Source organism: Arachis ipaensis, chromosome B1 (assembly GCF_059453495.1).
Source record: "Arachis ipaensis isolate K30076 ecotype BB chromosome B1, ASM5945349v1, whole genome shotgun sequence".
Lineage (NCBI taxonomy): Eukaryota > Viridiplantae > Streptophyta > Magnoliopsida > Fabales > Fabaceae > Arachis > Arachis ipaensis.
The window spans coordinates 150,956,090-150,968,722 of NC_142436.1; the positions used below are offsets into that span (position 1 = coordinate 150,956,090).

The following is a 12,633-nucleotide window of genomic DNA, read 5'->3' on the forward strand; positions in this document are numbered from 1 at the left end:
TTTGGTTCGGTTTTGGACTAAAAACCAACCGAATCGATATGTTCGATTTCTACATACACACAATCGTTCGATCGGTTTGCTGCTTTTACAACAATTGAACCAAATCGAACCGAACCAACAGTGGTTTGGTTCGGTCGGTTTTTTCGGTTTTTAATTTCTAATGAGAAGAATATGAATCACAATAATTAGAGGTTTAAAATAGTCAATAAACTGAAATAATAAGAGTAAAACATTAAAATGGTTAGGGGTTGAAAATTTTTGTTGTTAGGTTAAAAGTTAAAATGATTAAAATATTAAAATGTATGTATATCTTCGGTTCGGTTTGGTTCGGTTCGATTTCTATCGAGCCAACCAAAAACCGAACCGAACCGATCGATTTTGTCAAAAAAACCAAAAAATCGATTTTTTCTGTTTTTAAATTGATTGTTGTAATTTTCAATTCGGTTTTACGGTAATTTAAGTCTGGTTCAGTAACTTACACCCCTACAAGGGATGGTAATACTATAGTCTCTGCTAATATGCCAAAATTTTCCTACTCCACAAACCACAATAATGTGCCACATCTAAAGCTGAAAATGCCTTTTTATTTTAATATTAGAATACTAATCACTCACTAATCACATGACTTCATTATTGCTGATTCCCTTACACAACAACCCAGCTTAGATTCCAACCACACATTCATTTTCATTATTTCTAATGTCTAAGTATTTTTATACTAATTAAGACACTCTCAACACTTAATTGATTAGCCATTAACTCCATATATAAAGCAAGGTACATAGCTCAAATTTTGGTGCCAAACATACTAAAATTAACACAAAGTAATCCAATATGAAAATGAAACCCCATTTGCTTCTCCTAACACTCTTGTTCCTCCTTGCCACCTTCACTACAAAAACTCTCTCATCACCCACTATCCAACAAAAACAACAACCATCTCCTTCTTCTTCATTAGTTTCTCGACTCAATCATCAACTAAGCCAGAAGAAAACAAGACCAAGCAACGAAACCATATACAGGGTATCAAAGCAACTATGCTGGGGGTGCATAGCAGAGTCACTAGAGTTCTTGTTCAGGCACAACCTGGTCCGAGCAACGAAATGGGAACTGCCACTGATGTGGGACTTCCAGCTTGAGCAATATGCAAGGTGGTGGGGCAGCCAGAGGAAACAAGATTGCAAGCTTGAACACTCATTCCCGGAGAACGATTTCAAGCTTGGAGAGAACATATTCTGGGGAAGTGGCTCTGATTGGACCCCAACCGATGCAGTCAAAGCTTGGGCTGATGAAGAGAAGTACTACACTTATGCAACCAATTCTTGTGAAGAAGGACAGATGTGTGGCCATTACACTCAGATTGTGTGGAAGACCACCAGAAAAATTGGTTGTGCTAGAGTTGTGTGCGATTCTGGTGATGTTTTCATGACTTGTAACTATGATCCTGTGGGAAATTATGTTGGAGAACGTCCTTATTAAATTATATCAAATATATGGTATACTATAGTATATATTTGTGCGGAAATGTTTGATAACAAAAAAAAAATTAGCCAAAAACAGTCATAACTTGTCTTATTTAGCATTTATTAATTGTTGCGACAATTAATAAATTCTAAATAAGACAAGTTTTGACTGTTTTTTTTTTTTTTCTCGCTAGCATTACCCATATGTGTGTGTGTACTATGCAGTGGTTATTATGCATGTTAGCGTGAATAGATAATATATGAAATTAATGAACTGTATAAACCATAAAGTAGGTGGTGGAATTGGTTTTTCCTTAATCATTTATTTATTAGTGTTTGAGATGGGAGAATTATGTTAAGTGGTAAGTGAAGGGGTATCGTTAGTTGTTGGGGATCAGTTGCATGTCGTTACGAGTTGTTTAAGTCAAGCTTGAAATAAAGTAATTAATAAACTATTAAATTGCCAGCTTAGTTGGCTTGCATTGCCCTACTTTTCAGTTTTAACTGCTTTTTTTTATGTTAGGTTAACCTGCTCAAAACTCATTCATTATTGATCATAATCCTAAGATCAGTCCATTAAGAACTTTTTTCTTTTTTAATTCCACCGCTTTATTCCTCAAAGTACTTAAAACTTTATCTTCCGGAGATACTCATTAATCTTTAATCGAGTAAAGACTATAAAATGACAAATAAATTTTTAAAAATGTGTATTTTGAACAAATTAATTTTTAAAAAATATTAATAAAATTTTTTAAAATAATAAATACAGATATATTATCTTTAAATTAATTTTTATAATTAAGATAAAAAATCTTAATTTAAACTATTTTATCTATATTTATTATTTATAAAATTTTATTAATTTTTTTTTAAAATTTATCAAAAATATAAATTCTCAATAATTTATTTAACCTTCTTCTCTCTTTAATTATTTATAAGGAAGCCACTTAGATAAAGACGCTTAAAACGTCTTTTTTTAAAGATGTTTTTAAATAATTAAAATTCAATACATATAATTAATTAAACTATATTATTTTTATCAAAATTAAATCAGATAAATTGATTTGGCTAAAAAATTGATAAATTATACCTTGAACCGGTCTAAATTAATATTTTTTTATAAAAAATAATTATAATATTTTATTATAAAAAATAAATAAAATATTCTTTTATATATATATTTTAAGAACCATAAATTCTAATCATTTTCTTTTCTTTGTGTCGTTATAGGATTAGAATTTAAGATTTTTAAAATTAAAAAAATATATAATAAATTTATATGATAAGGTGGTTGTAATCATTTTCTATAAAAAATATTAATTTAAATCAATTTAAAATTTAGTTTATCGATTTTTTGACCAAATCAATTTGTCTGATCTAATTTTGATAAAAATAATATAGTGTAATTAATTATGTATATTAAATTTTAATTAATAACAACATCTTTAAAAAAAAATTTAAATATCTTTATCGGAATATTTTCCTATTTATAATGGTAGTAGTTTCAATATTAGTGGTTCATAGGTTTTTCAAATGTTAAATCCAATCGATAACTAATTAGTCCGAGAGAGAGGCCAATGTGAACTTACTTTTGGGTGTAAGCAAGGGTCAAAAGTTGTTACTGACATTATATCTACTCTACTAGTAGACTTACTACACTGGCAAAATAACACTTTTTTTTTTTATTTTTGGTCTTGAGTCAAAATAACTATTTTAGTATTTTACAACTGTAGTTTCTATGCGTTGCCCATTCAAGATCATCTTAATTCAGTTGCAGTAGTTGAGTATGTCCATACTCTGATCTGAAGGCTCTGCAAACATCTGCCTACTCTGATTCAATCTAGTTAGAAATTAAATTTGAAAACAAAATACAACCAACCACCTCGTGGATTAATCAATTATAATTGTTTAAAATTCACTAATGTCTCCTAGTAATAAATGCGTTATATTCATCTTTCTTGTTTCAGTTTAGCTGATATATATTTTAATGGCACATATTAAATTACTAGTAATTTTTTTTAATGAATACATATTAAAAATATTTAAAAAATTTAAATTTTATATATTATTATAAAAGAATTTTTAACGAAAATTTTAATATATATCTTTAAAATACATGTTAACTAAATTATTTAATAAATATATATTAAAAATTAAATATTGAACATTTTTTATAAAAATATTTTTATTTTGATTATTTTAAAATATATATAATTATAATTATAACTAAGTTATATTATATGCTTATAGCTGTTTTTTTTTTTTTAAGCATAACTTTATGTTTATGAGGTTAAAAGTGAAGTAAATCTCTATAGTAGTATCTTAGATTTGCGTGAATATTTAATGTGGTTTCTTGGCATATTTTTAGTGATGAGTCATCACCAGAGCACTGACATGGCGTCGTTTTGCCACGCTGGATGGCTCCAATGGCTAGCTGAGCTGGCTCATTTCCAATTTATATCCACATTGATCTCTCCCACTATACTTAACCCTAAATCCCCAAATTTTCATAAAGTTTATCTCTTCTTCTTGTTCATCGCTCTCTTCTCATTCTTCCGTTTGGGACTCTTGCTTATGTCGATGATAGGTGGTGGTAGCACTGCAGGTGGAAGCTCTTTCGTTCTCCATCTAGCTAGAATCGGACGAGAACACAAAGTAAGAGCAGAAGATCGGGGGTGCCAAAATGGTGCAGCTGTGGCTACCGGCCGGTTCTCAAATGGTCTGGGACAGATTTAAATCCAAACAAATCATTTTATGGTTGTCCCAATTATAATGTGAGTTAGAAAAATTACAGTTGTAAGTAGTAGACTATCTGAGAACCGGCTAGCAGCCACAACCGCACCATTCTGGCATCCCCAATTTTCTGCTCTTGCTTGGCTTTCTCGTCCGGTTTCAACTAGATGGGGAACGAACAGAGCATCCACCTGCAATGCTACCACCACCCATCATCGACATGAGCAAGAGTCCCAAACAGAAGAATGAAAAGAGAACGATGAACAAGAAGAAGAGATAAACTTTATGAAAATTTGGAGATTTAGGATTAAATATAGTGGGAGGGACCAATGTGGATATAAATTGGAAATGAGCCAGCTCAGCTAGCCGTTGGAACTATCCAGCGTGACAAAACAACGCTATGTCAGCGTTTCGGTGATGACTCATCACTAAAAATATGTTCAGGGATCACTATGAGTGCTCGAAACTCTATCTGGAAGACTACAAAAAAAAAATCAAAATCTAAAAGATAACATTGAGTATTCACACTAATCTCAGAAACTACTAAGATTTATTCGTCAAAAGTGTCTTATCAATCATGACCAATCATTGAAGTTTGGGCCAAGACTGAAGTTAGCAGTGCGAAAAGGATCATGACCAAACAGAACAGAACCACACTAACTCAGCCCATAATGCATTAGAGCCTTTTGTTAGTACAAAATCTACCCCCACTAAGAAAGGAGATAGTATATAGTGATAAAAAAAGGGGGGAAAAATAGGCTAACTTTGTTTTTATACCAAGAGAATTGGTGTGTAATATATAATTATTGGAAAGATTTATTTTTTTTTAGTATGGAGTTAATTTTTTTCAAATTATTATAGAATAAATTAGACGATTAAATTTGTTAAGATGAGAAAAAAAATGAAATTTGAATGTCCCATTTGAGTAAAGTACACAAATTTAAGAATTAGATTTATATATTAAAAATTTTAAAAAATTAAAGTATACAAATATAAAAATTAAATTTGTACATTAATAAGTTTAAAAGATTCAGATACATAAATTTGACTCTTAAATTTATATTTTAAATAACAAATCCGATGATCCTGTGTGTATTTTCCACATCAAACTTAGATACATTATCCTTTAACATAATTGCAAAACACCTTTTTCTATTTATATCACAAATAAAAAGTGAAAAAATTAAGGAGATTCAGAAAAAGAAAAAGGAAAAATAAAGCGGAGGAAAATTGATCTTTTTCAATTTTTTTAATACTTGACAGAATTTAGTGTGATTTCTCATCTTTAATTTTATAAGTAGGACTAAAAATAAATAAGAGAGAATAATAAATAATTAGTGCACACTATCCAATTTTTTTTTACTAAGATCCACTTCCTAAAACAGAGGGATATAAATCTGGCATGAAAGTCAGTCAACCCAAGCAAACGTGCTTTAATTATGAATGGTCTACTATTATGTAATTCCAATATTCCATGTCATTTCGTTACAGTCTGTACCCTTTCATCATATTCCAATTTTTGTCTACCCACATTATTGCACCTATCCAAACTAAAAAGTGCCCATTGTATTCTTATTAATTCCAGTTAGATTTCTTCCCCATGTCTTAAGAATTGAACTTCCAAAAAGCAAGTAATAATAATCAATAAATTATAATAAATATACAACATTACATGTTAAATTATATAGTATATAGTATAATATTAAGCAAGGAGAAGAAAGACAAAGATACAGATGAGCCATAAATGATTTAAGGCAAGAGACATAGGCCTCATATGAAAACCCACATGGCACACAGAGCCAGCTATAACAATAATAATGGGACTATGACATTATTGACTTGTCTCCACCCCGCCACACTTGACACGTAGCTTTCACTTTCAATAAGGTCTTTCTCCGATGTAGTTTCCGGGAGGATCATAGTTACATGTCATGAACTGACCCTTACCACCATTGCATGTAACCACAGCGCACCCAACTTTCCTAGTTGAGCTCCAAACAACTTGAGTGTAATGTCCACACATTTCACCATTGGCGCAAGAGTTGCGCCAATAGTTGTAGTATTGCCGCTCCGACACCCAAGCGTCGACCGCTTGGGCCGGGCTCCACCCAGTTCCACTCCCCCAAAATATGTTTTCGCCGTACGGTCCGTTCGAATGCTGCAGCGCACAGTCGTTGCGCCTCTGGTTCGCATACCACTGCGCGTAGCGCGTGAGTTTTGCGCTCCACGTCAGCGGACGCAACCGCAGCACGGACCGTGCGGCATTCTGGGGGACTAGAAACTGGCTTGCTAGGCTCCTTTGTCGATTTTGAGTTAGTTGTTGTTGGGCTGGGAGAGTGGCGTCTTGTGCGGCTGATGAGGCCAACAATAGAAGGAGGGTGATGGTGACGGTGGCGAAGCACCACAGAGAATGTGTGGGGTGGCTCATTGTAGCGGTAGAGGTTTGTGAAGAGGGACAATGTGATTCAGTAGGAGAGATAGAAGGGATGTGTATATATATATAAGAAAGTTTTTACTCATGTTTTGTTTTTTTAACATTATTCCACCAATATCTTAAATTAAATAGGAATGAAAAATTAATAAACTTTAGTGGTTCACAAGACTTGGTTGAATAATGTAGATGAAAAATAAAATGAAAACAAAATGTATAATAATGAGAGTTTTATTGGTTAGCTTGATGATATCATGATACTAATATAGTGTGGGATGTGGGTATTAATAATGGGAGCTACTCAAATGTAGATGACAAAAACATTTTTTTATGAAAATATTTTGTATAAAAATATAATTTATTTATTTGACCACATACATTTTAAATAAAAATAATATTTTTATAATATATCAAAATCTAATTCTATAATTCATTATTTAAAAATTAAAAAAAAAATTTACATAAAGATAATTATAAAATTTTCACTGAAATATCTATCATTAATAATTAAACAATTTTATACGGTCATTTGATCAGTAAATATTAGTATTTTAAATAATTTATATATATATATATATATAATATATAATTTAAATTTATATTTATTAAAATTTATACATATAAATTAATATAATTTATATTTATATTTATCAAAATTTATATACATAAATTAAAAATTTATTTAATTAGTTAATTGATGACAAAAATTACTAAAATTTTTTGACTTCAAAATTTTCTATTAATAATAATGTAAGGGTTTTAAGAGATTTTTAATTATGTGATGACAAGATTGACAAAATTAAAGGCAGATATTTTACGTGTTTGAAGGGGAAACCCCCTAATTTTCAGGTACAACTTAAAGATAACTTTTCATTTATTATAATTTGAATTTACAGTGTGTTATAAGCTATAACATATAGTACACATAATTATTCAAGGGAAAAAAAAAAAAACAAAATAAGAAAGTAATAAACAACGATGATGATAAAAGAATGTGCATTCCCGTAACTCAAGAGAGTTGAGGACTTGAGAAGAGGATGAGGCTACATTGTCAACTTTTCATGGGTGGCATCCATGTTCGATGATGATTGCCATGTTTGCCTTTACCATTCAAAGAAAATATTGATTACTGCGATTGACCATTTTGCTCTTTTATTTTTTCTCTAAATTTTCATTGGCCGGAAATTATTCCACGTTTGTAGCTTGTAGGCCAAGGAGGAGAAAAGATTCCCCTCTTTTAAGCACATGAACTTGTTGATAGCATTTTAGAAGCCATGTGCAAAACTTTACCGTTTTCATATGATTGGATAATTTGTAAGAAATTGAACAATTTAATGGAATTAAACTAAAATGAACAGGCTAACCTCATACCATATGTTAGAAACAAGAGATTAAGTGAATAATTTGAAAAGTGTATTATTGAGTGTGTTTAAGTTGTCTATTCAAATTATGTAAAATGATATAATATAAAAGAGTATTTATAGGTACTAAGAGAATCGTAATAATAAAGACGTAATATTCTATAATAAATATTTAGATATACTAAATAATTCTAATTGATCCTAATTATATTTTAACACGATATATTACAACAAATGACTTATCTTAAAGGGTTTATATTATTGGATAATTTAATTTGTGAGAAATTGAACAATTTAATGAAATTAAGCTAAAATGTTTTGGATAACCTCATATTATTACAACAAATGATGACTTATCATAAAGGATTTATTAAAATTTACTCAAAAATTTTTTTATTACAATTAAATTTTTTATATTTTAAAATGATAAATTCTTTAGGTTCACGAGTATTGATTTTGATTGAGAGACCAAAACTAAATAATTAAAATAAAATGCTATTTATACATCAAAATTAGTCACTAAAATCAGTCTCCAATATATTTATGTATAAATACATGTATAGTTTAATTTATTTTTAATGTGTGTTTGTATTTTATACTGGTGGCTGACTTTGGTGGTTGATTTTAGTGTACACGTAGCATAACTCATAATTAAATATTCCAATGTATAAATGATAAAAAAAAAAAAAGAAATCTAAATGTTAAAATTTAAAAGACGTGGTTTAACATTATTGTGGACATATAAATGTATAATGGTTCACGTGGTCCTTTTTGCACGTATATATATTACAATAATTTGAGTCTGCTTTATGACTTAGCTTATTGTGAGTATTTTTCATGAATACGCTATCTATAAATATATTTATAATCACTAATCACTAATTAAGAATGAACAAACATGAAAGTACGTATATATCTTGAATTGAAACTAACTAACTAACTGTTCAACTTAATTAATTTTATTAATCTGAAGTAGTTAGGATTGTGTTTTATACAGGTTATGTTCATTTAGATAAAACACCTTAATCTCCGGAATCTTAGCTTCTTCCGAGCCACAATTGCCGCCTGAGTTACCGGAAAAATTAAAGAAAGACCTTGCGACCTAATCATTGTTACTTGCAAATTAATCAATCATTGATCTTTGTGCAAAAGAAAAGAAATTAAACCCGGAGATGGAGATAGGAAGAAAAAAAAAGGAGTATTTAACGTACCAAAATTTCTTGTTTTTATTTTTTGAGTTTGTGGGCCTATATCTAATCAATTCCGTTACGTTACCAACAATATTTTTGTCAACTTCTGTCAACTTTTATTTATAATTGTGTTTAATGGAAGTGTCTTTATAAATGTGTCTAATAAAAATATCTTTTTTATGGCTGTGTTCAAAAGAATTGTCTTTATAGATATATTTTTTGGATGTGTCTCTTTATATATGTATTTAAAATATAATAATTAATTATTATTGAAAATAAATTGGCAGATAATATATTGGTACCCTATATTTTTTCATATGTCTATTAATTTCACTAAATTTACGGATCAAACACACCAAGATGAAAACCTCTCTGGTGATTGAGCATGCTATGCTCAAATTTAGAACCCTACTATAACAAGCGATCGTTGACCACCAGAAGCTCAAGAAGCAAACCAACAAAAACGGAAAAAATTAAACAAAAAAAAAAAGTTCCTTATCACATTCTCAATGGTAAGCTTGTGCAACAACTAATTAATGATGGTTATGAGACATTAGTATCTTTGAGATTAATTAATCGAATTTGGTGACATAGAATGTGTATGTGTATGTGTATGTGTAGTTATTACATAGGTTGCAATAAATTTACAAACCATGCTCTTTGCATGTTTCTCATCAACTAAGAGTCACGTTTGTTAACACTTTCAAAGTCAGAAAATCGTGCAACTTTTTCTAATTGTTTTGCATCTTTATTATTGATATATATCAACAAATAGTTACAAATACACATAAACTAATAACCTATCAAAGTTGATGATCAGAATAATCAAATAATATACATGATACATGAACCATGAACAAGGTTGTTTGTTCGGTGCATGTGGCAGTTTTGGCGTTCCCATTTGGATCACATGCAGATCCACTCTTAAACGTGGTGCAAGAAATTGCGTCTAAGAATCCCAGAGTCAAATTCTCATTCTTGAGCACAAAACGTTCCAATGAGTCCATTTTTTCAAGGCATAAAAACGGTGGTGCGGGGATTATTCATCATAACATAAAGGCTTATAACGTGGAAGATGGGTTGCCAGAGGGATATGTGCCTTCTGGTGACCCTATTGAGCCCATTAATCTCTTCGTGGGTGTCATGATCCAGAACTTTAAGCGCGCCATGGATAAGGCGTTGGCAGAGACACACATCAAGTTTACTTGTTTGCTTACGGATGCGTTCCTTTGGTTTGCGGCGGAGATGGCGAAGGAGATCAATGCCAAATGGGTTCCCGTCTGGACTGCAGGGCCTCATTCTCTTCTTTGCCATGTTATGACTGATTTTATCAGGGACCAGTTTGCCGCCAATGCTGGTAATGAAATTTTCTCAATCACCCTTTCCTCACTTTTTAGTCATTTTTGACCTACATCTAATTATGAATTTGATGCGGTGGAAACTCACATAAAATTAATGAGATAATTAATTTCATGTGAAGTTCACCATTGATTGATAGTTGAGAATTATTATATAATAATTTAATTAAATTTATCAAATCATACGACGACTTTTCACTATTAATTTCACATGAAGTTACATGAATTTCTACCATTTGATATTAGTCATAAAATCAGTCGATCATGTAAGGTAGAAACTTAAATGCAGTCGACTTCACGTAAAGTTGATAACGGAGAGTTGTTAGATGATTTGACTGATTTGACTAAATTTTCATCTAACAACTCTCGACTATCAACTTCACGTGAAGTCGACTGCATCTGAATTTTCACCTTCATATAATTATCATGTTAGATTAATTACGTACATTTTTTAAATAAATATCTATTTTCGAATTCTGGTTATAACACTTGCACCCAATTATCCTTTTATAAAGAAATAAAACAAAAAGAATTGTCAAATATTTGATGAGTTTGTTAATAACAAATAAAAAGAAAAATATAGATAAATAATTTTTAACCAGCCAACTTTAAATTATTACAATTAATAATTATTAATTTTATATTTTTAAAACATAAAATTTAAATAATTACTAATTAATAATAATTAATTAATATAGAGTTACAATTCAAAAATACTTGTGAATTTGTTGTTGAGTAAATCCAGTTGATTATTTAGCGGGATTGTATATCAAATCATAATGTGACACTGCACTTTTGTAGGTAATGAAAACATCGATTTCGTTCCTGGTTTACCTGTGGTGAAGGCTTCTGAATTGCCTGAAGGGATAATGGACGATATAGAACAACCTTTGTCATCCATGTTACACAAAATGGGACAAACTTTGCCTAAAGCAACAGCGGTTGCAATTAACTCATTTGCTGAGTTGGAACCTCCAATAGTGAACCAACTCGAATCAAAGTTCCGAAAGCTATTAAATATTGGTCCATTCACTTTGGCATTGCCACAACCAATTATCCCTGATGATCAAGGTTGCATAGAATGGTTGAACAAACATGACATTGGCTCAGTTGTGTACATTAGCTTTGGAACTGTGATAATTCCTCCACCTCATGAGTTAGTTGCTATAGCAGAGGCCATAGATGAATCTGGATTTCCATTTATTTGGTCATTCAGGGGAAAACATGATGAACAGCTTCCAAAAGGGTTATTGGAAAGGATTAAAGATAAAGGGAAAATTGTTTCATGGTCACCACAGGTGGAAATCCTAAAGCATGAAGCTATTGGTGTGTGTGTGACACATTCTGGCTGGAACTCAATCATGGAATGCATGGTGGGTGGTGTTCCAATGATTTCTAGGCCCTTTTTTGGTGACCAGAAATTGAACACAAGGATGATGGAAGGTAGATGGGGTGTTGGTGTTCCAATTCAGGATGGGGTTTTCACTAAAGAAGCTACCTTAGCAGCATTGAAATCAACCATGTCAAGTGATGAAGGGATGTTAATGCGGCAAAAGATATCAGAGTTCAAGAAATCTGCAAAACGAGCTGTTGAAACTAATGGTAGTTTCATAAGGGATTTCAATACTTTAGTAGAAATTGTTACAAGTTGATGTTATCACCTTGGCATTGTAAATCTATCTAGTGGATAAAGTTTTATTTGTTGTTTATTTTTTAGTTTGTTTACTTTTTAAGTTACAAATCTCTATTTTCTTTTTAAAATACATCTGAGCATAAATATGATAATTGAAAAAAAAAAAGTGTATAATTAAGGTATGAATTTAGTTATTATTCCAAAGGTTACTTGAAACGTTGATTTGGGCTTGAATATGAGGTCTAGATCCTTTTAGGTGGCAGCGTCCGACTTGTTTGGTGCTGAGGTGCCGCCTTTCCGAGTTTCTCGTGAGGAGGTGGGGGATGGTACTTGCAAAAAACTCCGATGCTTAAGTTAGCAAGGACTTTAAGCAGGTTTTTAGTAGATTAGAACGTGAATATACCTGAGAGGTGTCAATGTATTTATATTTTATAGTAGAGCTAATAACCACCTTTGTTGGAGTA

The 12,633-nt window shown here is 30.9% G+C and overlaps 3 protein-coding genes across 3 annotated transcripts; 2 read left to right on the forward strand and 1 right to left on the reverse strand.

Moving 5' to 3' along the window:
- Positions 1–805: 805 nt before the first annotated feature.
- LOC107642062 (pathogenesis-related protein PR-1) lies at positions 806–1,511 on the forward strand. Its single transcript, XM_016345394.3, has one exon. The coding sequence runs from the start codon at positions 835–837 to the stop codon at positions 1,477–1,479; it is 645 nt and encodes a 214-aa protein (XP_016200880.1). The 5' UTR covers positions 806–834; the 3' UTR covers positions 1,480–1,511.
- Positions 1,512–5,869: 4,358 nt separating this feature from the next.
- On the reverse strand, positions 5,870–6,679 carry LOC107642094 (pathogenesis-related protein PR-1). Its single transcript, XM_016345415.3, has one exon. It carries the CDS (start codon positions 6,622–6,624, stop codon positions 6,076–6,078), a length of 549 nt encoding a protein of 182 aa, XP_016200901.1. The 5' UTR covers positions 6,625–6,679; the 3' UTR covers positions 5,870–6,075.
- Positions 6,680–10,030: 3,351 nt separating this feature from the next.
- On the forward strand, positions 10,031–12,188 carry LOC107615639 (flavonoid 3-O-glucosyltransferase-like). Its single transcript, XM_021106699.2, has 2 exons — positions 10,031–10,535; positions 11,338–12,188. The coding sequence occupies exons 1-2, from the start codon at positions 10,031–10,033 to the stop codon at positions 12,186–12,188; spliced, it is 1,356 nt and encodes a 451-aa protein (XP_020962358.1).
- The last annotated feature ends 445 nt before the right edge of the window (positions 12,189–12,633 follow it).